At 41.4% G+C, this 27,506-nt stretch overlaps 1 protein-coding gene across 2 annotated transcripts in view; it reads right to left on the bottom strand.

The window, feature by feature from the left end:
- The window catches only part of SEMA3C (semaphorin 3C), a 179,918-nt gene that overhangs the window by 18,645 nt on the left and 133,767 nt on the right, over window positions 1-27,506 (bottom strand). For both annotated transcript variants that reach the window (XM_075017383.1, XM_075017382.1), the window contains exons 10-12: window positions 25,110-25,179; window positions 21,658-21,802; window positions 11,953-12,175 (exon numbers count right to left, since the gene is read on the bottom strand). In XM_075017383.1, the coding sequence (XP_074873484.1) occupies window positions 11,953-12,175; window positions 21,658-21,802; window positions 25,110-25,179 (438 nt within the window). The remainder of the gene's footprint in view (window positions 1-11,952; window positions 12,176-21,657; window positions 21,803-25,109; window positions 25,180-27,506) is intronic.

The raw sequence follows: 27,506 nt of genomic DNA on the forward strand, positions 1-27,506 counted from the left end.
GTAAATGGGTCTTCAAAGCAGATATCTTGAAAAGGGATGCTGAAATGGCAACTTACAGAAGGAGACCAACACTACCATTTACATTACTGAGATCTGATATGAGCACACAAATTCAGGAACTTGTGTCCTTTTAAGGTACTCCACACCTGAAATCTGGGTTCCTGTACCATTGGTTGATGCAAAACCTTGATAAAACAGGGCATTTTTTTATAAATATTTTATTTTATATTATACAGGGCACAGTATTTCCCATTTCCATCTCAATGTATTGCCTCTTATCTCAATTTTATTTTAACATTACAGGCCAGATCCCTGTCTCCAGCTACATTCCCCATTCATAATGAATCCCCTGACTGCTCTACTATACTTACACGCCCTGTTATATTTTCAAGGCATTTTATGCAATGTAAAGCCACAGAGACTCACTGTGACTCTTAGTAGAGTGTCCTTCCCTTTTTCTGGAGGCAAGAGTCACAGTGTACTGAGCTACCTTTATCATAGGCTAGTCAATGTGTTTGGGGTGAAACCTCTCCATGGTCTCAGACCCCACCCTCTCCAGGAGGGTTGTCTCTATAGTGGTGTGGGGAGGATTGGAGAAGAAACCAGGACCACCTTATACTCTGGGTTCCATCCCAGGGACCCTGACAGCTGTAGTAACCGGTAGTTTTTCCACTAACCTTCCCTGGACCACTTCCCCAAACAAACCCTCCCGGGACCTTCCTCCTGTTACCTAACCATGTCCTTCCAGCTCTTTCACAGTGCACTTTCTCACTCCCATTCCTTAGCTCCTTGCCTTCACTGAAGGGAAGCCTTTTAAACTGGCCATAGCAGGTTCTTAATGGGCTGCTGGTGATCTGATTATCCACTCTCACTTGCTTCTGTCAAGCTTTTAATTGGCTCCAGTTTATGGCCTTCCGTAACTGGCTCCAGCAAACTTCTGATTGCTTTGCATCAGCTTCTGCCCTGGTCACTCAGGGAACAGAAAGATGTTCATTCAGTAGCCTGCATATTTGCCTTCTATCAAGTTACTGAAGCCAATTGGTCTGGGTCTGTCACACATCCCTCCCCCCTGCTCAACACCAAAGGATTGGGCAACTTGGGATATCAGACAGAGTACACGTGATAAACCATTGGCTTTGCCATAAGGGCTCCCTGCTCTTCATTATATGAAAAAATGGAAAGGTTGGAGCGATAAGAACCACCTGGTCCCCTTTGCATTCTTCTCCTTGTTCTGCTGCATCCATTGGAGAGGGGCAAGTTCTGTCATGAGGATAAATCTTCAGCCAAACAGGTAGTAGGGCCATGGCCCACTTAATGGTGAGGCACTCCCTCTCGACAACTGCATATTTTTTTGTCCTTTGGAAGAAGTTTCTTGCTGATGTAGAGGTTAGGGTATTCTTCCTTCCAGATCATCTGTAATAGGACAAGACCCCTAAACTTATCTCAGATGCATCCATTTGCATGAATGAATTCTTTGGTGAAATCCAGGGCTATTAATATGGGGTTACTGCAAAGGGTAGTCCACAGCTCTGTGAATGCCGTCTCTGCTGTACCAGACCATCTAAACAGATCAGGACCAGAGGCCTTCACTCTGTCCATTAGACAATTTGCCCTTGTGGCAAAATGAGGAATGAATCACCAGTAATACCCCACTACATGTAGGAATCCCTGAACTTGTTTTTTGCACCTTGGTCAGGCCAATTTGGATGGCCTCCAACTTATTTAGTTGGGGTTTACCAAACCTTTTCCCACAATATAGCCAAGATACTTGACCTCCATACTCTCCACCGTGCATTTGGCAGGTTTTGCCATAAGGCCGGCTCACCTGAAGGTATTGAGAACTGCCTCTACCTTCTTCAGGTGGGTTTGTCAGTCTGAGGTGTGGATAACCACATTATCCAGATAGGCAGTGGCATATCTGGCATGGGAGTGTAACAGCTTGTTCATGAGATGATGAAAGGTAGCTGGGGCCCCATGTAGACCACATGAGAAGACTATTTTGGAATAGACCTTCTGGTGTAGCAAATGCCATCTTTTCCTTTGTGTCTTCAGCAGGCAGACTGCTAGTACCTAGTTGTCAGGTCTAGGGTTGTCAGGTACCCGTCTTCACCCAGACAGTCCACTAGGTCATTTATATAGGGGATGGGGTATGCATCAAACTGCAATATCTCATTCAGTTAGTGAAAGCTGTTGCAGAACCTTATGATGCCATCCAGTTTGGGCACCAGCACTACAGGGCTGGACCACTAACTGTAGGGTTCTTTGATGATCCACTCCTCCGGAATTTTTTATTATTTTTGCTTCTGCTTTTATTTCCTGCCTTTTGGCTGCTGGCTCTCGGTAGGGCCTCAGTGTTACTCTGGCCCTGGGGTTTGTGATGATGTGGTGATATGTATCAGTTGCATTGCAACTGTGCACATTGGGGTTCTCAACTATAGACTAATTCAAACAATACTGGGCCTGATCTTGGGACAAGAACCTACCAACCCTCAAAGTTATAACTGGGGATCCTTAAGTAATCTATGTAATTAATACACAATCCCAAATGTAAATCAAATATTTGAATGATTTGGAACAATTTAATTCCATAAATAAAGCCTGATCCAAAGCCTACTGAAGTCAATGTAAAGACTCTACTTGACTTCAGTAAACTTGTCATTATGACTCCAGTCAACCTAATTAAAAATACGATCTCATTATTACTAACCCAATTCTCCCTTTCCCTCCTCTCTCAGCTGTTTCTACCCAGGCCACTTCCTTCAGAAGTGGCATGCTAATACAGGGAGCGAAAAATGCTAATGAGGCATCCACACCTCATAAGCATCTTTCCCTCCCTGTATTAGCATGCCACTTCTGAAGGACGTGGCCTGTGTAGAAACGGCCTTATTGTTTTTCACACTAATTTCAACAGGTATCATGCCCTCCTCTGGGATTGTACAGTGTTCAGCACACTAGAGGTCTCTCTCCTGACAGGAATTTATGGACAACCATAATACAAAGAATAAAGAAGGAGAGAATGCAATGTCTTCCATGCCAAACCTTCCCAAATGACACAGGTTCCAAACCTTGACTTGAACTCATATGTTACTAGAATCACAATCCACTTATGAGGGACTGGAAAGAGTAAATAAAAAGAGAAGAAAGCACCAACAACCTCTAGGCTTGGAAATGAAGCATAGAGTAGGCAAAACAAAAAAGCAGTCAAGTAGCACTTTAAACACTAACAGAATAATTTATTAGGTGATGAGCTTTCGTGGGACAGACCCACTTCAGTGGGAAACAGAGTGAGACTGTGAAGAATCAACAAGAAGTCCTGTGGCACCTTATAGCCTAGCCAATATTTTGGAGCATAAGTTTTCATGAGCAAAGACCCACTTCGTCTTTGCTCAAGAAAGCTAATGCTCCAAAATATCTTTTAGTCTATAAGGTGCCACAGGACTTCTTGCTGTTTTTGCGGAAACAGACTAACATGGCCACCCCTCTGATACTGTGAAGAATGGCACACAGAAATGGAAGAGAATCGTGTGAATGAAAAGATAAAGACATAACGTAATGTTTTCTAGTGGTGCAAAAACAGCAGCTTCCTGAAGAAGCCAAGTGGGCTACGCCTGCATACACCAGCTAGTGACTTGGTCCACAGTTTATAATGAAGGAGGTAAAACGAAAGAATAGCGATATCACATACAGAGCCATTTGGCTGAAATACAGCAGATTCAATGGGAGAGATTTAAATTTACATCTCCCTTTCCAAATTATCACCAACCACCCTTTTCCAAAATGACCATTGTAGTCAGTCTTGCCAACATCAAAGAAAGACTTAAACAAACAAACAATTCCACAAAGAATGACAGATCAAAGGACTGGCTGTGCACATCATCAAAACCACCATCACAGCTGACACTAACTGCTACCCTGTTGAACATCTTATGTAGCGGTTTCCTCCACTGAGGATGCTGAAGAATGAAGAAGACCGGTGGGGCAGTGTGAAAAAAACCTGTATTGCTTTTGCTCCTTGTACCTGTTCCAGGGGCAAATGGAGTCTGTCAACTCATGTCTTAAGGTCATTGATTGGGTACATTTCACAAGGATTATGCTGACTTGAACGCTACAAAAAATGTTCTCTATAATGTCTAAACTCTCTTTGTGTGGAACCCTTTCATTCTGAGATTCTGAGAGGAATGGCTGTGCTGCTTAAGCGTTAAAGCTAAGAACTGGCAGTCAGGCCTTCTTGGCTTTCTCTTTCTGGCTCTGTCACAGTTTCACTGGATGCTTGGTTACAGTCACGTAACCATTCCATGTCAGTTTATTCCTCCTTGAAGTGGATATAATACTTATCCAACTTACAGACTCGCTGTGAAACTTAATGAACAGTCGGTAAAGCACTTTGGGGTCTCTCCTAAAGAGCAGTGTGTAAGTGTAAACAATTACTGGACTAAGTATTAGATCTTCACTCAGCATCTGCTCACTCCATTGGCAGGCAGAACCCGGAAACTCAGTGCAAGTTAGAGTAAGGATTGAGAAGGGATATAGATATAGGATATAGCCCTTGGGGTGAATCTGAAATTCCTAAAATGTCTGTAATGGTAAAAAAAGCTTTGGAGGAGATGATCACCATTACACTCTGACTGATTCACTCAGTAGGCCTGAGTGGACTGGGGGAAACAAGTTTCTTTTCATATCACTGTTGTATAAACCTCTTTCCAGAGTTCAAACACAAAATTCAAATGGGTAATTTTAAGGGAGGCAGGCAGGTAGGCAGGCAGTCTTGCTTTCCTGGCTTATCAGGCCCTGTGACCATCTGTAGTTCATTACATATTACGGATTAATCCATTACTGCATGTTACTATTGTTAGCAAGGGCTGTCTTTCAAAACGACAGCCATTATGGAACACTATAAAAGCAAGTGCTCTGCGGATTTAATCACATGTGTGGTATCCATATTTTAACCTCATGCTCTGAAACTACTAAATGCAACCAGTCTTTCAAATGAAGGGATCAAACAATTGAACAAGAGAAGGAAAGATATTTAGAAACACCAAACAAGCACACACAACATCAGACCCTGGAGACAATACCACATGCATACAGCACAAGTTACACTGTGAAATCACCCTGAAATCTAAAACACTTTTTTACAATAGCAATTTCAAAAGCTGTACAACATCATGTCTTACAGGAGTTGAGAAAATTCTTAAGGATGGCCAGTGAAAAAGGAATGTACCTGAATTTGACCCAGATATTTAAATATTTTCCTAACACTAACAAAAATAAAGAAAACGTGCAGAGTCTCATGATCGTGCAATCTGGTGTACTCCATACAAAGACTTAGGCAGTGCAAGAGGTAGGTGGCAAGTTTAAAAAATAAATATTAATTTCAAAAAAGGCCCACATGCTGCTTTACTACATTTGTTAGAACAGTAATAGAAAACAACCCACTGTGGATCAAATGGAAAATTTGGAAACTTGGAACATGGAGTAACGTCATTAAAATTAAAATCAAGGAAAATGCAGTGCTTTATGAGCTTCAAAATTAGACATGCACAGGCCTCAACAGAAAAGCAGAGAAAGTGAAGAAGAGATCTAAATCCAAGGTTCTGACCAAGGGGACATTTTTACCCATTGCTTAGAAGAAAGGATAATTAGCCTTATTGTTCTTGTCAAATATGCAAATAGGTACTTACAGAGTACCGAGCTCAGTACAGCCCTGGTTTCTGTTGGAATGATAAGGTATTCTACACTTGTCTGTCTACTGCTTAACTGTTGCTGCTTTTCACCCCACAGGCACCTCCCTTTCAGTGGTGGATAAAGAGATCCCCATTGGGTCACGTCTTCACATCAGCTTGCCAGGTTTTGTAAAGTGCTTTGGAGTTCTTCGGGATGAAAAGCACAGGCTACGTCTACACTAGCCAAAGACTTCGAAATGGCCATGCAAATAGCCATTTCAAAGTTTACTAATGAAGCTCTGAAATACATATTCAGTGCCTCATTAGCATGCGGGAGGCCGCAGCACTTCGAAATTGATGCAGCTCACCGCCGCGCGGCTTCTCCAGATGGGGCTCCTTTTCCCAACTGCTCATAGGAATAACGGGACTTCGAAGTAGTGGGGTCCTTTCGAAAAGGAGCCCCGTCTGGACGAGCTGCACGGCGGTGAGCCACGTCAATTTCGAAGTGCCGCAGCCGCTCGCATGCTCATGAGGCACTGAATATGTATTTCAGTGCTTCATTAGTAAACTTTGTAATGGACATTTGCATGGCCATTTCGAAGTTTTTGGCTAGTGTAGACATGGCTACAGTGTAAATGCCAGATCCTTATCATAAGAAAAGCTGTGTGCAATGTTTCAAGAACAATATCCGTCTATGAGATTCATGTCACTAGTCATGTAGCCTAGAAAGAAGTAGTGTACTGAAATTAGTTCTTGCCAAGGAGCAGTCACAGCAAGCTTGACATGCCTGGCTGGGGGCGCAAAGGCAATATTGCATTCGTTCACACTGATGTAAAAAAAGACATGGTTTTCTGTACCCTTCCTGTGCCATGGCTACATGATGAAAAGTACAAGGCTTCCTAGAGCTACTTTTGTTATTGTTCACTTGCACTCGGGAACTGATTTATTACTGAGGCTCTGAAGAAGGCAGAGGAAAGCTAAATATTTCGTGCACTCTGCATCTGGCAAGACATAAAACACTCCAATCTGCAGCATGAGACAGGTCACTGACAGTGACAGACGTGACTGGCAACATCTCAATTCAGCAACAGCAACTCACCTTCAGAGACCGACTGTCATGAGGTGCCAAGTCCCATTCTCCACTGCTGAGGGGCTCAGGGCCCCTGAAAAATTATCAAGTGTTACACCATGTGGCTTTTACATTTGCCAGGACAAACTAACATAAAAGTAACCCATTCGGCATTTCTTCTGACCGTTAATATCTTTATTGAATCCTCCCAAGCCCCAGAGAAAGCAGAGCCAAGGAAAAGAGGAAAGAATATTTCTTCAGCGACAGAAATGATCATTTGTATTTACAGGAGTTGAGAGGTGCTGTGTCTATGTCATATCTGTTTATTTTAATGCAGGGCTATGAAGCCATTCTTAGGACTCTCTGCACCACCTATGAATTGCAACACCCAAAACCAACAGATTAAGAAAAATTATAAATAGCATATATCACAGATCATCAAACTCGTTGTTTTCAATAGCTGGGGGCTCTAATTTTAAGTCTTTGAGATGACACATTAAAGTGGATTTCATAGGATCATAGAATCACAGGGCTAGCAGCACTCAGAAGGATCAAAAGGGACCACAAAAGTCCTTTTGATACAAGTGTAAATCAATAAATAACACCCTTGCTTATCTATAATGCATGAATTGTCCCACAACAGACAATGTGCAGGTAGATTATAGAACAAAACCAAACAGATATAGCCAGCTAAATTGCTCATTGTGTAGCCAGGGTGAGTAACTTAGCTACTCTCTGTGATGCTTAGCCAACCTATAAAATGAGGTTGCCTGAACTTACTCCCTCAATGGAGTTTAATGACAATAGCAATAACATAGTAGTAATAATAATTCAACCCTCACTTCAAGTCACCAGGAGTATTTTTGGCTCCAGTGGGAACTGGACTGGACCCTAAGTTAATGCTCATCATTAAAATCCATGATATTATTAGTATCAGAGAGGTAGCCATGTTAGTCTGTATCTTCAAAAACAAGAAGAAGTCCTGTGGCACCTTACAGACAAACAGATATCTGGGAGCATAAGCTTTCGTGGGCAAAGACCTGCATCGTCAGATGCATGATATTACCAGCGAGTTTCAGTTTAATAAAGTTTGTAAATTGCTTTGAGAGCCTCATATAGAAAGAGACACTGAAAAGCTAAGTATCATTATTGGTCAATGTAAGGTACTCTATAAATGCATCATATTATTCATAATTATTGCTACTACATATTTTGTAGCTGGTATAACATGTACACTGTGTTGCCTGGGGACTTATATGGCTTGGCTTATTAATTAGTTTTATCAGTTTTTTTCTCCAGTGGAAAAAAATCTAGGGATGTCAAGCCATTAAAATTAATGGTAGATGGAGATATACGGGCCTCATTGAGCCAGAAGGGACCTTGAGAGAATATTGAGCTCTGTGTATCTTCTACCACTGTCTAACAGTTTTTTTTAAATCTGTTTGCCCTGACCCCTAAAAGCAGTCTCCTCGAAAACTGAGCACACAACTCTGGTTTTACAAGGCCAATGAGCAAACCACTGAACTATCCCTCCTCCTGCTAAGCACTCCCCATTGTGCAATTTTATTACGCAATGAAAACAGAATTGTGATGAATTATGCAATTAATCACACTGATAAAGCATAATAGAATACAATTTATTTTAATATTTTGGATGTTTTCTACCTTTTCAAATATACTGATTTGAATTACAACATCAAATGCAAAGTACACGGTGCTAAGTTTATGTAAAAAAAATTAGAAATAATATTTTTCAAGCCACCTAATACAAGCACCATAGTACAGTCTCTTAGTCTAAAAGATGAACTTACAAAGCCGTTATGTTAAAAAAGCTACATTCAGAAATAAAACAATGTGAAAATAAATCAATGTAGATCTTTAGAGTCTGCTTTTCAGTCCTACATATTGTTCAGCCAATTGCTCAGATAAACAAGTTTATTCATATTTGCAGACGATAATGCTGCCTGCTTCTTACTCAGAGTATCACCTTAAAGAGAGAACAGTCATGTGCTTGGCATGGAACTAGCTGTCACTGCAAGGTATTTACATGCTATATATGCTAAACATTTGTATGGCCTTCATCCTTTGGTCACCATTCCAGAGGACATGTTTCAATGCGGATGACACTAGTTAATAAACGAGATAAATTAATTAAATCTGTGGCTAAATTCTTTGTGTGAGAATTATGTCTGCTGTTCCGTTTTACCTACATTTTGCCACGTTTCATGTGATAGCAGGATTGGATGATAACATACCACATTAACATTTTAAGAACATTTTCATTTGACAAAATGCAAAGGTGCCAATGTGAGATTTCTAAAAAATAGCTACAGTACTCCACCCAATGCTTAAGGATCTGAAGGTCTTCTAAAATCTGAGGGATGAGGTGTGGAGCATGCTTCCAGAAATCTTAAAAGAGCAACACACTGATGTGGGAACTACAGAACTGAATCACCACAAAAGAAAAATCACAACGGTGGCATCTAATTCAGATCATGAAAATAAAAATGTGTTGGTCCTTGAAGCTTTGCATCATTATTGAGAATAACCCATCATCATCATGGAAGCATGTTCTCTAGAATGGTGGTTGAAGCATGAAAGGATATATGACTCTTTAGGGCATCTGGCATGTCTGGCATCTGGCTACAACACTGACATGAGAATGCCTGTTCTAACTTTCAGGTGACATGGTGAAAATGAAGTGGGAAGGAAATACCTTCTGCAAATGCAGGGCTTTTATTTTGGTGGTATGTGCTGGTACTGTGTACTGGCACCTTGGCATGAATGTTCCCCCCGGTCCAGGGCTGCTGGTGGGTCCTCCTACCCACAGGGCTGCAGGGTCCCCCCTGCACCCCAAATGGGGGTGAATACCAGTACCTTTAATTTAAAAAAAAAAGCACTGTGCAAATATAAACACATTTATTTATATAAGAGACTGCAGTTCAAGAACTAGGACCGAGTGGGTGTATAGGCTCTAAAGTTTTATGTTGTTTTATTTTTGAGTACAGTTATGTAATAAAAAAAACTACCTTAGCAAGATTCACATTTCTGATAGAAATCACACTATAGTACTTTTGTGAGGTGACTGGCAATATACTATTTCTTTTAGTTATCATTTTTACAGTGCAAATATTTGTAATAAAAATAAGTTAAAATGAGAACTGTATAATTTGCATTTTATGTTGTAATTGAAATCAATATATTTGAAAATGAAGAAAACCATCCAAATATTTTTAATAAATGTCAATCTGTATTATTTTTTGACAGTGATTACTACTGCGATTAATCGTAATTAATTTTTTAATCAGAATTAATTGTTTGAATTAATCCCATGAGTTAACTGTGACTAATCAACAGCTTCAAAGTCGTTCATTTAGACAAACAATACTACTTAAAAACTACAGTGAAATTTAAATGTTTATTTGAAATCTCTATTCTTGCATGCCAAAGTATTTGTGTGGTTAAAAACTGTGAATTGGCAAGGAAAAGCTATGTTAGTGGAAGACCAAGATTTTTTTTTCCGTTAAGATGTGGCTGATGCTCAACTATGTGAACAATAAGTAGGGAGAGGATGTATGAAAATTACTCCAAAGATTTCCACAGTAGCATCTACTGTGTCAAATTAAGCCCCAAAGGATCCAAAGGTCCTGAGCTGTTGTTTGATTCACTAGGCCTACTCGTAATCTTGATACATGCTAGGAAAAAAGCTTCTTAAGTCATCTGATGAGTAACAACTAAAGCAAAACCAGGACATATAAAGGCAATTTCAAAACTAATGTTGCATCATATGAGCCAAGAAAAAGAAATGCCCAGATTCAAAGCTCACTAACTTCTTGCTGCAATTCAATTCACAAAACTCCGTGTTATCTTCTACCACTGCCTTACAGTGATGTGCACTAACCACTAGAGAGGGTGAGTGTCATTCTGATGAATGATGAGGTAGTGAAGGGAGGACTCAGTGATGGTTTGCCATGGGAACAACAACAGAGATTTTCTGTGCTCTTAAGTGGTTGGGGATTTACTTCCAGAAGATTGGAGAGAGTTTCTTTTAATTCCCTCCTCATAAAAGTCTGGTGATTTGAAAGATTTTTAGCCTAGGCTTCCCGAGTCTAAACAAATAAGGTATAATTCCCAAACCCATGTAGCCTAACTGGTAGTCTGTTGGCAGACACAGCAGTTCTGTATCTCTACAATCTTGACTAATGGTCAGGGCAAACCTCACACGGTTATGAACTTATTTTTACTTAAAACTACTCTGTGCTAATGGATAGAATCAAGAAGCCTAGGTAGTAGTTGATCAGAGGGTTGAATCCACAATCTCTTCATAAGCACAGCTCCACACTAAGTCAACGGCAGTTTCAGGAGCAAAGGGCGCTCAGGATCAATACCTAGATGAGCCACCTTAGTCTATTTTTTCTACCACTGCACAATTGTTGTCTGCAATTCCAATCAAGTTCCAATATTTTTGAAAAGTAAATTGGATCACTATTCTCTAGCCTTAGAGTTTGTAATGAAGGTCACGACACTTGTTAGTTATGCTGGCATCAGTTCAGTTTTTCCACTGACATGAATGGAACCACCACCGATTCACGTAGGTGTAATGGAGAGCAGCGTTTTCTTTCTCATATTGTAAAGGAAACAATCTGCAATCATTGAGTGACACTTACACACTCTCTACAACATGGAACAGCTAGAACCACAGCTTTCCCTTTTTGCTAACGCTCTTGAGATTTTTACATTATTGTGAAGTTGTTATTTCTGCTCTTAAAACTTTCTTTCCAATTTCCATTCTTTTCACAAGCAGCTTACTTCTTATGATGATCATAATTAGTAATAATAAAAGGCCAGATTCCCATTTTCTACTCATGTAAAACAGTACATTAATCCATGGAAGTTAATAGTACTACTCATGGGTAAGATGTTAGTCAAGATGAGTAAATTTGTACCATACACTTCACACATCAAGGGTGGCTTTTGTTTCTGATGAGAACCATGAGATACATTCTATTTTTATAATAAATATTCATTTTTGCTTTTAATTTTTGTTCTCATAATAGCTTTTGAGACATATTTGTGTATATAATAATTATGTTTTAATAAGCATTTGTGAAGACAATATGCCGCACAGGGGTTTGGAGTTGACTAAAAACTACAATGAAATACATCAAAGTTAAATAAACAAAGTAATTCTGTTCATATCTGCTGTTAAATGAATCTTACCTGTTCCAAGAAATAAGACATGGTATCGTCCATCAGCAGCATTAACTCGGTCCACTGCTATCTTCGTGTACTTGTAGTCTGTTCCTGTCCGAATGATTAATGGCCTTTTGTGTATTGGGTAAATGGGATTGAACATCAAGGGGTGATTCCTGATAAAGGTCACAACATCATCTGGGAATTCTTTGGTTGTCTGCATGTTGGGTGTAAAGGCTCCTCCAGGACACTGTAAGGAAGCATTCACAATATTGCTTAATAATGCTTAGCATCTATCAAAAAATTTTTTGTTTTCAATCTATCTGCAAACATTGACTGATGTTCAGGTGACATGGTAACATTTCTGGAAAAAAAAAACACTTCTTACTCCATGCAAAAATGAACACATGTAAATAATAGTAAAGCTGTTCTCTATTAGCTATGTCTATAAATTGTCCTCAGGTGGAACAAAACAAAAATAAGCACATTTGTGTGTTTTTTAAAGGCGAGGCATATGCAATACTCTATATCTGGCTGAGGAGGGAGACGAAAATGCATTTCTTATGCTCCCAAAGATACCCCTGTGAAGAATGCAAGTGATGGGTTAGGGGGAAGATATAAAGATCTTGTCACAGTGTAGTACAAAAATAGACATAAGGGCCAACGGGCTTAGGGAGATGTATGACTAGATACTTACTTTTGTCACATGTTATAATTGTTCAGTGCACTTAGGGCTAGAGTTGCACAAACCCTGTGGAAATGCACAAGAATGGAAAAAATGCAAGGAGACTTTCCCAGATCCTTTGGCCATGGCTACACTGGCACAAATCTTCAAAATAGCCATACTAATGGCTATTTCAAAGATTACTAATGAGGTGCGGCTATACGGGGGTCCTTCTCGAAAGGACCCCGCACATTTCAAAATCTCCTTCAGCTGAGGGGTAAGGGGATTTCACAATGTGCAGGTCCTTTTGAAAAGGACCCCCGTGTGACCGCACCAAGCTGCAGGTGTTCGAAAGCGGTGCTTTCGAAGCACCACGTCTGGAAGCGTCCTAATGCCAATGAGGCGCTGAATATTCAATTCAGTGCCTCATTAGTAATCTTCAAAATGGCCATCAGCATGACTATTTCGAAGATCTGTGCCAGTGTAGATGCAGCCTTTGAGACTGTACAAATACCCAGGGTAGTCTAACTACAGTGTGAGGATCCACACTGCAAAGCCACTCTTGTGTCCTCACTGCTACTGTGTTCACCTGTGTGTTTCCCTAGGACTTCCGGTGAAGTGAGCTGAACCATGCTGTGCTTCTTTCCCAGTGACTTGTGAGGGAACTGGGCAGACCAGGGGACTGGTGAAAGACACTGGAGATATTACACCCATACTCAGCCCACAGGCGAGGTCAGTTGTATCCCTACTGCAAACCCACAGCCCCACACCCCCTGGAAAGTACCTCTTAAACCTAAGAATGTGTATTTGTGTTTTCCTGAATCAGGCTCAAATTTTGGCCCATGGAAATTTTAATCCATGTAATGAAGCAAAATGGCCACATCCCCGCTCTGTGCTTGTGGCCAGGTCTCCGCTAGACCTGGCTCTGAAGGTGTTTGAAATGATCACGTTTGAAGATTGAGGACTGATCATTTTGCCACAGCAGAAATGTGGCACTTTGCAAAATGCGTCACTTCGCAAAATGCAAGATGAGTGGTGGGAGAGTAAAGCTGATGAAGTCCAATACTACGCTGACACCAAGAACTCCAAGATGTTCTTCAGTGCTATCAAAGCTATATATGGACCTTCAAAGCCAAGTACTACACCTCTCCTGTCTGCAGATGGCATGACCTTTCTCAGGGAGAAGAACAGCATCAACAATAGGTGGAGAGAGCGTTGCAGCAACCTTCTCAATAGACCCTCTATTGTCGACCCTGTGGCCCTAGACCAGATCCCTCAGAAACCCACAATAGACAGTCTTGACCTGCCCCCTACAATGGATGAGGTCAAAAAGGCAATCAGCCAGACCAGCTCTGGCAAAGCCCCTGGGATGGACAGTATCCCTGCTGAAATTTTCAAAGCAGCAGGACCAGTGTCACTTGAAGCCTTTCACAACATCTTGATCAGCATCTGAGAAGAAGAAGACATGCCCAAAGACTTTAAGGATGCCACAATCATCTTGCTCTTCAAGAACAAGGGCAACAAAGCTGACTGTGGAAATTACCAGGGCATCTCTCTTCTCTGTACAGCAGGGAAGATCTTGGCTCGAGTCAGCCTCAGCCGTCTGATCACCAGCATCTCAGAGGAGAACCTACCTGAGGCACAGTGTGGTTTTTTCCCAGGCCGCATCACCATTGACATGATGTTTGCTGTTTGTCAGGTCCAGGAAAAGTGCATAGAGCAGAACTTCGATCTGTACGCTGTCTTTATAGACCTGACCAAAGTGTTTGATACCATCAACAGAGAAGCCCTGTGGATTATCCAGTCAAAACTTGGCTACTCAAGAAGATTCGTTAGCCTCACACGCCTGTTCCACGATGACATGACTGGCTTTGTTCTTTCAAATGGCGAGTCCTCAGACCATCTGAGATATCCAATGGTGTGAAGCAAGGCTGCGTGCTGGCCCCAGTGTTATTCAACCTCTTTTTCACGTCCATCCTCAGCCATGCAGTTAGGGACCTGGACCACGGAGTCTACATAAAATACAGACTTGATGGCTCACTTTTCGACCTTCATCATCTGAATGTTAAAACCAAGATGCTTGAGAGGCTCATCCTTGAAGCCCTTTTTGCTGGTACACAAGGAATCTGACCTCCAGCTCATTGTCAACAAGTTTGCTGATGCCACTCGCCTCTTTGGTTTGACCATCAGCCTTGGAAAGACGGAGATACTGTTTCAACCTGCTCCAGGATTTGCTGCTTTCCCCACTTCAGTCTTCATTGAAGGAACAGAGTTAAAAACAGTAGAGGAGTTCAAGTACCTTGGCAGTGTGATAGCCAATGATGGCTCCCTTGACATAGAAATCAATGCCAGAATCTGCTAGGCCAGTTGGGCACTAGGATGTCTGAGAGCGCGAGTGTTGAATCAGCACAATATCCAACTGTCCACTAAACTGAAAGTGTACAACGCTGTAGTCCTGACCAGCCTCCTGTATGGCTGTGAAACCTGGACCTTGTACAGAAAACATAAAACTGCAGAAGCACTTCCACACACGCAGCCTGAGGTCAATACTGCACATTTGATGGCAGGACAGAGCTACAAACCTGGAAGTCCTGGACAGAGCAGAAATCTTGAGCATCGAAGCCATGATTCTGAAAGCCCAGCTTCACTGGACAGGGTACGTCATACGAATGGAGGAATCAAGAATCCCTAAGCAACTCCTCTACATTGAACTCTCCCAGGGCAAAAAGAATCAAGGTGGGCCTCGCAAGAGGTATAAAGACTGCGTGAAGGCCAACATTGCTCATGCTGGTTTAAAACCAGATTAGCTAGAGCAGCATGCAAAAGACTGAACAGGCTGGCATGCTCTTGTATGACATGCGCATGACAACTTTGAAGAGCAGAAATGCGTATGCCTCATTGATGCTCATGAGAAGAAGAAAGCAACAGCAGCAGCCACAGCAACAGACCCAGGACAATTCCCTTGCCCCCATTGTGAGTGCCCATGCTGTTGAAAGCTTGAACTCCTCAGCCACATGCAAGTGCACAACCGATGAGCTTGTGCAAGCTCAAGATGTCATAATTGGACACGATGGACCACCTACATATATACACTAGACCAGGGCTATTTTTCTGGTGGAATGCACTGGAATGGAGTTCCAGCATCCTTTTTTTGTTTGAACACAAGAAAAATTTTCACCACCGGTCCCACAGCAGCACAGGGACTGGGGCAGGAGCCCCTGCCGGTCCCGCAGCAGTGTGGGGACCAGGGTATTACAATTGAACACCCTAACCTATATGAGGAATATCAGACTTGAATTCTGGCATATTTTTTTCAGAAAAAAAGCACTGCACTAGACATTAAATTTGATTGTAAATATGCAATTCCAGCTATGGCAATTGCATAGTTAGAACTGACTTATCTACGATCGATTTACTGGACCGTCCTCACAGAGGGAGGTCAACAGGAGAAACTCTTCCACTGACTTACCTTGCTCCTCAGAATATTGAGGAGTACAGGGGTTAACTGTTAACCCCAGATAGTTTGATTCTGTGTGTCCGTACAAGGTATGTGAAATTGAACTCCAGAAGATTGACCGCAGAGTGAAGACATACCATATGTTTCCATTGGAAGGGTTACCCATGACACACTGTTGCATAGCAAAGAGTTTACCAGGCAGCTTCCATTCAGTTAAGCTAGCTTTGGAATGCTGCTGCTTTTGTGGCCCTGCAAAATGCAAGGAGGTCAAAATCTGATGCTAAATCTCTGATAGGGAATGATAGAAGAGACATTTGATGCCACAGGTTTGTCAAAAGAATCTGTAACTTTATGTAGAGAGCCAAAAAAAAAAAAACTTTACAATAACCTTGTCCTCCAAACCCTACACATTTTCCAAGCTATTGAGCTGTGAAGGCTATTGCCAGAGTAGGTACTGTACACATGCCAGTAGCAGTGCCCTCTTCCTAGCTTAATATAGATGAACAGATTTATTGGAGCATATGTTTTTGTGGACAAAGACTCACTTCACCAGTTGCATATGCTTATGGTCCAATAAATTTGTAAGTCTTTAAGGTGCCACAGGACTGTGTGTTGTTTTTATGGATACAGAGTAACACAGCTACACCTCTGATACTTTTCCTAGCCTAACTCTCAGTGTGCCAAATGGAAGTATGTAAGGACAATGGGGATCTGTTGAGCTCTAGCAACCTAAAACTAGAGTTCTCCATCAAAGTCTGTATGACTATAAGGGACTGCAATACAACAGCAGAACCTCCCTGCCTTTCTCCTTCATTCCTTGATGGTGAGACAGTGAAAGGCCCCCACGGGCAGATGGCTCTCCTGCCTACAAATAAGCAATATTGGTTGGTAGTATGGAGATGGGAGGACCCCATGCAGAGAGGTGTTCTTAGGGACAGATTCCTTCCTGCCCTTCTTCCCCAGCAATCCGGGATAATGGAGTCCCACCCAGCTCCAGCCATTTCTTTTCACTGAATGAAGAACTATACTGCTGATCAGTCCTGTGATCTCCCTTGGGTATCCCAGTCTCGGAGATCTAACAGTTAGTGAATATCCAAGGGAAATGGTGGGGAGGCAACAGGGAGCGGTGAAATCAGTTCCAACATAGAGATCTGTACTGTGCAGATACAGGGAACCTATATATGTGACTTCTGTTAAGACAGACAATTCCTTGACTTTCTGCTGCTCTAGAACTCTACTGTCTTTCTGCAGCTCATGGACCTTTCATTTTCCAGGAAATACAGAGCTAGAGGCTTCATAAATTTGTAATCAACACTGCCAAACAGGGATGGCTATTGGCTTTCAAAGACTCCAGGTAAGGTGATTCTTAACAAGGGACCCCAAAAGTGTAAGGGTACTCCCAGATCTAGGTCAGAGACACTCCGCACATCTGTATCCTAGACCAATGTTACTCCATCCTTGGACTCCTTCCTTTTCCATCTTTTAAGCTATATTCCCTTGATGCTAGGATTGGACAGCCATCAATTATTCAGTGATTGCCTATTTTGTTCACCCCCCTGAAGCACTTGGTATTGGCTATTGCTGGAAGACAGGATACTAACTGAATGGACCATTGGGCTAACCCATTATGGCTGTTCTCATATTCTTATGTTATGTTCCCTACCTTCTTGTTTCAGAGATCCTAAGCTATGTTCTTGTGACTTCCCAAATTTATTCCCAGCATGGTATTTAAATCCTCATGAATAGCGGATAGAGAATTCCATAGTTGTTTTGGGCAAGTCCCAGACATCTTTCTTGGGCTAGTTCATTGTCTCTATTACCAATAAAAAGACCTGTGTCATGGAAATAATTTCTTTAGCCATGAAAGACTAGGCTTGGAAAGCTGCATAGCTTGTGTTTCCCCACTGCCAACCAGAGAAGACACTGAAGTACAACATGAGCTATTCCCTTCCTCAGAGAGTTGAGTGTATCTCTACTACCCACCTCACACTACAGGTGATTTAAACACACGGTGATGACACTCACAGTACATTTTGTAACTACTTGCCTGCTGGGACAGCCCGATAAATTAGAAATGAACTAAAGGAGGCAAGGAACCCTTTGCTTTACAGTGCATTCTTCAATGAGCTGTGTGGATACAAAAATAATTCTGTACAATCTGGAAAATGGAAACCACCTTTAAACCATTCTGAATGCAGTAGGAAACTGCCAGTTAAGTCATAAAAGCTTTTCCATAAGTAATTTTAGTTTGTGGAAGACATAAGAAATGCTTAGTATGTAGTAAAGGGCAGCCAAAGACTGAAGAGCCTGATTTTGGCCTAGTGAATGTATTACTGTATTTAATTTCATGTAAGTGCACTGCAGCATTTATCTTGTTTACAGTTGCAGCATTTTGGCTGATAGTGCTTTTATAACAAAATGTTTAATTTGAAAGATCTATTTATGTAAGTGGAACATAGGCTTTGCCATACTGCGTCAGACTGCTTACCCTTTTAATCTAGCATCTTGGCCATGGCCAACACTTGATGTTTGGCAGGAAAGGGGCTCCACGCCCATAATGAATTTTGGCCAAACTTTTTGAACTTGGATGCCCAAAAATAGGCATCTGAGTATGCATTTAGGTTTCTACAAGGCTTCTGATTTTCAAAGGTGCTGCACCTACAGTGACTTGAGTGGAAAATTGAATTTAACTCTTAATCATTCTATGATGTCAGAGACAGAACCTTCTACCAGTGAAGAAAAGCAGAGACAAGCTACAGAAATCTCTTGTTAGAAACTGTTTTATTTAGTGACTGTGATGAACTTGGGTAGTTTGCAGTGAAGCATTAGAGGAGCAGATGAAAGCATAAGGCAGTTTCAGACAATAAGGATGCAGAGTTAGTAAAATTTGATGAGATAACTGTCCTCCTTTGAACTGGAATGGTTTATGCAGAACCATGAAGGTACCATGGGAAATGGCGAACATAATATCTGAAAAACAGTGACAAACTTGCTTGCATGTTCGTGGAATAGCTTGTTAAAAGAATTTTGTATAGAACAATTCAGAGTCTTGAGGAAATAATATTAAAGTCTAGTCATGTCTTGCCTTGGAAAAATAGGCAGCAGAATGGGGAACATTTGGCTGAATGCTCAACATGGCTTTATTTGGATAGTTAATCTCACTGCCTTCTCTGAATTAGTATTGGAAAACCAGCTACCTAAGGTTTGGATTTGACCTGAAGGAAAAATATAGGGGTATGTTCCAGTCAGAAGATTTCAATCCAAATTTCCAATCCCCTGGAAGTGTGCACAGCTTTGGTTGCAAGATTCCAGTTTTGATGCATCTGTAATCATACCCTTAAACTATACTATTTCTGCCTTCCTTTATTGATAGATACCAAACCATTTTTTTGGCTTGTCTTTTAATTGCAACTTCACAATGAACTAATATGAATACCAAAGTGTCCGTCATGATCCCCAGGAATCTTTCGTCTCAGGATCCTTCAAAATCAGAGTCCCCCAGTACATTTGATACTTTTAGACTATCTTTGCCTCCATGGAAAACCAAATTTTAGTTTAATTTTCATCTCCTTTGTGCTGCCTGATCTCCTGCTGTGTTTAGCCCTATTTGGAAACCTTCACAAGCCTCCATAAAATGAAGCAAAAATAACATGACACTGGTTGAGTAAATACGTAGACACAATGCTCTTGAAGCAACAAGAAACACTGAACTGTGATTAATCACCAGAGCATGACACTTCCTGGTTAAATGAGACATTTATTTTATATTTTCATAAACAGTAAAATTAAAGCAACAGCAAACACATGAGATGAGGACTGTGTGACTTAATCACAGGCAGGAATGGTATCATTCAATTGCAGAGGAACGTGAGGTATTTATTAACAAACTCTGAAGAGATTTTGTTATATGAAAGTCCCAAATCTGACAGCCAGTAATAACGTTAGAGGCTGAAGTGGCAAAGAATTCCATTTCTCTTGTCCGAGGGAAATCCTTATAAATCCCAGGTGTAGCCACTGCTGTTGCATACTGAGCTAGTCAATTTCTATGGTTTTGTCACTATTTTCTAGTGTATTTTCATTTGTCAAATCAGAAACACTGAAAGGTTTCTAAGGTGCTAATCCCTGAGAGCTGGATGTCCACCAGAAACATTGGATTACAAGCAAATGCTTCTAGAGTTATGAACAGAGGGCGAGGGTTTTTCAGAAGAGCACAGCATGGGATAATTTAAGCCACAGCGCACAGGGTCAGGTGGCAAAGCTATACAGTCCCCTGATACTTGTATGGGGATTGGAGCCTGTTTGATCTGTGGACCACAAAGAGGTTCATTACAAATAAGAGCTGAGGATAGTGAGCATAATAGGCACTCATCTATCCTCCTTCATCAGGCACAGGAGCAAGCACTAAGGAGTGCGGGTATCGTATCTGCAGGAATGTTATATGGACATGTGGTAAAAGGGCCTTGTTGTGACAGGCAAAAGTTATAATAAATAAAGAGTTGGTCAGAAGGCTATGAGCCTTTTTTCTTTTATATGACATATAGAGAAGCTATTTAACTCAAGTGAATAAAGAACAATTTGCAGAAAGAGTTTTTTGGTTAAAGATACAACCCTATCTCTGCAATCCTTCATTTAAGAGGCCAGGAAATAGAATATACACCTCAGAGAACTTGCACAGATCCTCCAGTAGAAGTAGAAGACTCCTGATATTTTCAAAGTACAATTCAGGCAGTTGGGGTTTGTTGATTTTTAGTTTGTTTGGTTTTTTTAAAGATGCAGACCTTCTCCGTACACCCCCATTGCAAAAACGGGCACAATCCAATTTTACAGAAGTCCTTATAAGATGTGAGGCTTAGACCTGCCCATGTTATTCCATGCAGTTAGTATCTCCACACTGCTTACTGAAACTCAGCATATCTTGAAGCAAAGCTCTGAAAGAACACCAACTGTTACAAAAAAGAGGCTGCAACACAGATTGATGGAAACAGATCTTCATGGCCTCTCATCCATCACACAGTCCATTTCAAGGACTCTTTCCTAACTCTCAATACCCTTGCGGGATTGACATAATCAACTGCGTTTCTGCCGCTTCCTCAGCAGCCATGACTTCCCCCCTGATATCTGCTCAATGCTCCACTGGAATAATGAAACTGTTGAAAACTGCAAAAGAAGATTCATGAGCACAGCAGAAAGATTTTTCTGGGCATGGGACCTAAAATATAGAACTTGATGCTAACAGAGACAAGGCTGATCAGAGTGAAATAAAATGCTCTTTAGTTTGGCTTCTCTTAACAGCCCCCCTAACACTCTTTCTTTGCTTCTTTTTCTCTCTCAAATACACACATACTTAAAAAATCCAGACATCTTATGAAATAATTTACTTTTATCTGCCAGATAGAAAGAGTGAGTAAGACTGACTTTTTAAATAATTTTAGTAGCTCTCAGATATATAGTGATGTGCATGACAGGTAGGTGAATAGACAGATAGAATTACAGCTAACTTTAGACATAATGTGCAGTCTGTACTTTAGCATCAATTTTATGACAGTATGTTACATTAAACAAAGACAATTAGTTGCCAAGCCCAATCTGCATAATCATCTTTAGTACTTACTGTGCCAGGTCTTGGATATGGAATTCTGCCCTGATATGGGATTAGCTGGTGGTTAGGACCTTCCTTATGTGCAAAAGGCCCATTGAACACTGTTTGGATGTCAGAGAGATGATACACACACACTGCTGAACCTTTAAATACAGAGCTAGAAAATAACAAGGAAAATATTTGCATCACAAATCGCTATCTTTTATATAATGTTTTTCATCACCACAAATGACTCAGTGATGTAAGACGCACATAAAGATGACCCTTTTAATAATATATAGCACTGTTATAGCACTTTCCATCCCTGGACTTCAAAGAACTTTATACACATGAATCTATGCTCAGAATACACAGCATTAACCTATCAGGCTAAGTAACATTTTTCTCACAAAGTGTAACAACCTTTCCAATGAAAGGGGAAGGTATTAGCATCCCCATTTTACAGATGAGGCAAAGAAAGGCCGGTTAAATGACTTCCCCTATATTGCACCTATGAAATTATAATCCTTTTCCAATGAAATCAGTGGTCAAAATATAACTGACTTCAGGATTCACACTCTCCATGTGGTTAAACTGGAAATAGAACTTATCTCTCCTGGCCTTCAGCCCATGAAAGTCCATAGGTGTCTTATAAAACACATGGATAGAACATTCATTAAAACAATAATCACAATTAAGTGCAAAAACAACAAGAAGTCCTGTGGCACTTTATAGACTAACAGATTTTTTGGAGCATAAGCTTTGGTGAGCAAAGACCTGCTTCCTCAGACGCATGTGGGTCTTTGCCCACCAAAGCTAAGGTCCCAAGAAATCTGTTAGTCTATAAGGTGCCACAGTACTTCTCATTGTTTTTGCAGGTACAGACTAACATGCCTACCCCTCTGAATTAAGTGCAGTTGGACTATTGCAATCAGTGTTCAGCTTTCTAGATGGTGTTAAATGGAAACACCACCACAGGGGCGAAGAACCTTCAGAACGTCCCCCATTCACAGTTCCCTATGCATTCTTCCATCAGGAGTGGTGATCTTCTCACAGAGTAATTTAGGATTCTAAGCCACTAAATTCAGAGATCCTAGGAGATTAGTACAGATCCAGCAGCACAGCCCTCATGCCCCTCACATTAAACTGGGCTCAGTGAGGCTCTGTCTTGGTTCCTTGGTGCAGTGGAGTCCTATCGTCAGGGACTCTGAAGCCAGCACACACTCCTAGCACTCTCCCTTAAGGGTGATGTCCAGTACCAAGGAGCTGATCTTCAGTGGGAAGCCATGATACTGTCTGTAATGTTACCAGTCCCCTCCTATGTCCAGTGTGTAAAAGGGCACAATGAGTGTGTTGGGAAGAGGGGCGAATACAGCACACTTTGCGTGTTTATTCAGAGACAACCACCTAAACATGCCAGATTTGCTCAACAGAAAGTGCAAGATGAGGAGAATCCAAATTGCACTTTCATGTGCACGAAACAGATAAAATCCGGTGAAGAAAATGGAAAGTGTAAAAAGGGTCTGTCCTGCAGTTGTAAATTGCAGCTAAAACTGTCTACAAATGTGGTAACTGCTACAGAACATTACCCAGCAATCACCCTTGCTCTTTGCCACATATGCGTTAGCTTGAGAAAGGCCTCAAAAACGTTATAATTGCATGTGCTGTGTGAATCCTCCTTTCCTCACAATTGTTTTATGAAATTTTCACAGGCACTCATGGAGCCATAAGATAAGGCTTAAAGGATGCACTTGATCATTGCAGACAATGCCCCTTTATTATTTTTATAACAGTTCCTGCTATAAAAATAATTCACTTCTGTCACAGCCTAGACTAATATAGTTTAGTTAAAGTCAATAATTATTTTTATCTTGTAGCCTGTTTCTTCAGTTACTATTCTCGATCTGAGGTCTGTGGAGGTGATAAAGATGCAAGCGGTGAAATGAATCTCATTATGACCGCTAGATTTAATTACACGGCACATTCAATCTAGAATTAAAGAAAACAGAAGTCTTGTGGTTTGCAGGAACAGAAACCTAGACAAGAGTAAAACCTTGTATTAAAATGAGAAAATGTCTAGAGAGCCAGTAATAGACTGAGCGTTTAGTTTGGTTATAGAGTGTCTTAACTCTAACCCAATTTCCACTGCAGAAATACCTTGAGAAATAGAATATTTTCCAACTCATATACGTTGAATCCATAACATAATCATAAGTGTGGTTTTATTGCTAAACACTGCCTCAGCATTTTTTCCTCTTATGCTGTGGGAGTCATACACTATAGACAACCTCAGCTATTTACAAGATGCAAGGATGTCTTTCGTCCTCACCTTATCATTTATAAAACTATCCTTGCCTGTCTGTTATGGAAGACTGAGAATATGGGCATATATAATGATGGTGGTTCATGGCCAGGAAATGCCTTTTTCCTCATGTGAAAATGTTCAGCTGAAATGATTGTTTTTTATTTTATTTACCCATTTTCTATGAAAGAAAGAAAATCAAAAATAGTCTGTTTCAGCAAAACTGTATTTGCTAACAATAACAAAAAAACTTCTAATTGAAAATTTTGGGGCCAGGTTCAGGTAATGGACTGAAATAAAAGGCACCGAGATACTGCCACGAGGTACGTGTCAGACATAGATTGGTAGATGGACAGTATCATTGTCATTATTCAGACAATTGGGTCAAGAGCCAAGAGTGAAAAAGCCAAAAACATTAGAATACAAATAAAGTTAGTCTCCATTACTCCTCAGAAGGACCATCCACAGGCCAGCAAGCTTAATGTGAAAACATAAACTTTCTCAAATAACTACCCATTCTGTTCTTATAGCAATGAGGAATGTTTTCTCCCAGCTGGTGAGGAGTGCCCGTGTTTTCCACTGATTCAGGGAAGACTGAAGGCTTAGGTTGTGCTTATAGAAGGATTTGATCACACAGGATATAAAGGTGACTTTTGGGAGCCAAAATTTCTATCGGCACATCGAGTAGTCTTTCAGCCATGAGAATGGGAAACATTTGTATGAATTTATTTAGGAATTTGAGGCTTGAGCTTTCAGATCCTAAGGACCCCAGTTTAGGTGCTGAGAATGCTCAGTGGACACTGAAGTCAATCAAAAACACAGTTTCCTTGTTCTTCCCTCCTACTGAATGAAAATGTGAACATGACACCAAAAGGAAACATTTTCTCAATTTAAAGGGCTGGATGAAGAGGGGAAATTTATCCTAGGTATAATTTTATTGAATCAACAGCAGGGATCACTTTGCCATAATGAGTGTAGCTCTAACCCAATTAAAGGCATTTCCAATTTCTGAGAATATGCACAATTGACAGGACATCTCCTAGGTGGCATCAATAGTTGTGAGATATACAAGTAATTCATTCAATCCCAACTTTCTTGACACAAAATACCTCGTTCTGTGATTTGGTGGGATTTGATATGAGCGAGCTTACAGAGCGCAGCCTCTACAAACCTTCAGATTTACCTGGATGTTGTAAAAATCCCATACACCAGTGTTGTTCTTGGGTTATCTGTTTCTAGGAGAAATACATCCTCTGTGGGAAAGAAAGAACACAGCTGGTGAGTAGTTGCTCTAGCTTGATTTTCAAACCTCAAAACTTTGGGCCCCATCCAAGTACCATTGAGTTCATCAGAACATAAGAACGTAAGAATGGCCGTATTGGGCCAGACCAAAAGTCCATCCAGCCCAGCATCCTGACTGCTGACAGTGGCCAATACCAGGTGCCCCAGAGGGAGTGAACCAAACAGGTAATCGTCTCTCTCCTGTCATCCAACTCCAGCTTCTGACAAACAGAGGCTAGGGACACCATTCCTTACCCATCTTGGCTAATAGACATTAATGGACCTAACCTCCATGAATTTATCTAGCTCTTTTTTAAACCCTGTTATAGTCCTAGCCTTCACAGCCTCCTCTGGCAAGGAGTTCCACAGGTTGACTGTGCACTGCGTGAAGAAGAATTTTCTTTTATTTGTTTTAAACCTGCTGCCCATTAATTTAATTGGGTGTCCTCTAGTTCTGATATTATGGGAATAAGTAAATAATTTTACTCGATCACTTCCTCCATGCCACTCATAATTTTATATACCTCTGTCATATGCCTCCTTAGTCTCCTCTTTTCTAAGATGAAAAGTCCTAGTCTCTTTGATCTCTCTTCATATGGGACCCATTCCAAATCCGTGAAATCATTTTAGTTGCCCTTTTTTGAGTATTTTGTGATGCCAATGTATCTTTTTTGAAATGAGGAGACTACATCTGTATGCAGTATTCAAGATGTGCGTGTACCATGGTTTTATATATGGGCAATAAGATATTCTCCATCTTATTCTCTATCCCTTTTTTAATGATTCCTAACATCCTGTTTGTTTTTTTGACTGCCGATGCACACTACATGGATATTTTCAGAGAACTATCCATGATGACTCCAAGAGGGTCAAAGGGAATTTTGTCTCTGACTTCAGTGTAAACAGGCCCAGTCCCATCATATTTAAAACTGGTCATAAAAACTAGCATTTGCATATTCTGGGCCAGATTTTCAAATGAACTTAATATAGGGATCACATGATCCCTTTTTGCCATGGCGTTATCTTGGGAGCACTTGGTCAGTGGCTAGTTAAATATGCTCCCCAAAGACTTGCTGCTGAAAGCTAAATGTAAGTGCTTTGCTGAACAGGGATGTATTGATGAATCAATGTCTTGGAGCTTTTAAGAATGGAACAGTTTTGAAAGGTGACTCAAAGTATCCTCTGAATTTTGAGTTTGATCTATTGCTTTCTTTTACTGACTGAAACCAGCCACATACACCCTACAGTGTTTCAGCACAGGATTAAAATACAGTGATCCAAGATCAGATTCTCACAAACTGACTCACATGGAATGTGATGGATGTTGCTGGACCAGAAAGTGCCTGGACCAGAGAGCTCCAGCTGCCCGGAGCTAGTCTGCCTGGCAGGCTGGGAGTGGAGCCCTGTCAGCAGCCATGTTGTGGGGAGCCCAGCTGGGGCAGGGAGCTCCATGGGGAGCCTGGCCAGACCACAGAGCCCTGCAGGTAGCCCCATGGTGGTGAGGAGACAGGCAGGGCATCCCCACTGGCTGCCCCAGGGTGGGGAGCTGGGCCTGGGGAGAGGAACCCCATGGGGAGCTGGGCAAGGAGCCCTGCTGTCAACCTCACAGATGTGGTGAGACAGACTGGGGTCAGGGAGCCAAGATGGGGGCAGCAAGCCTCTCTAGCAGTCCTGCAGCAGGAAGTCCCACTGAAAACCAGGAGTAACAGGAAGCTCCACCGGGCACGAAGCCCTGCCTCAGGCAGACTGGGGTCAGGGAGCAGGGCAGGAGCCATGACAGGATCCCAGCCAATAGGCTGTCAGAACTGCACCCGCCACCTGGCAAGGTCAGAGGCCTCCGCGATCTGACAAATTCCCTTGTTTGGGACCACACAGGTCCTAAGAGAGCACAGCAGGGAAGTACATCTGTAGTAACAATAGTAGTAGCATTTAGTATTCTCCTCAACATCAAGAATAACTTCAGCTTCCAAAGAGACTTCCACCAAATGACCCAAAGGAACCTCTCTTGTTGTCATCAGGACAGTAGGGGTACATAAAAAATTGATACAGGTTGAACCTCTCTAGTCCGGCACCCTGGGAATCTGACCGGTGGCGAACAACAGAATTTGCCAGACAATGGAAGGTGAATATTGTCTAGTAGCATTACAAATGCTTCCACTTCCCAAAGATTAATGGCTCTCAGAAGATAAATTATAACTAAACAACAGGGCAGAACACAGACAGCCAGGACTGCTGTCTGGAAACAAACTTCATGGGACCATGGGAAACTTATCCACACCCATGATAAGTGGTCGTCTGG

Source organism: Carettochelys insculpta, chromosome 1, assembly GCF_033958435.1.
Source record: "Carettochelys insculpta isolate YL-2023 chromosome 1, ASM3395843v1, whole genome shotgun sequence".
NCBI lineage: Eukaryota > Metazoa > Chordata > Testudines > Carettochelyidae > Carettochelys > Carettochelys insculpta.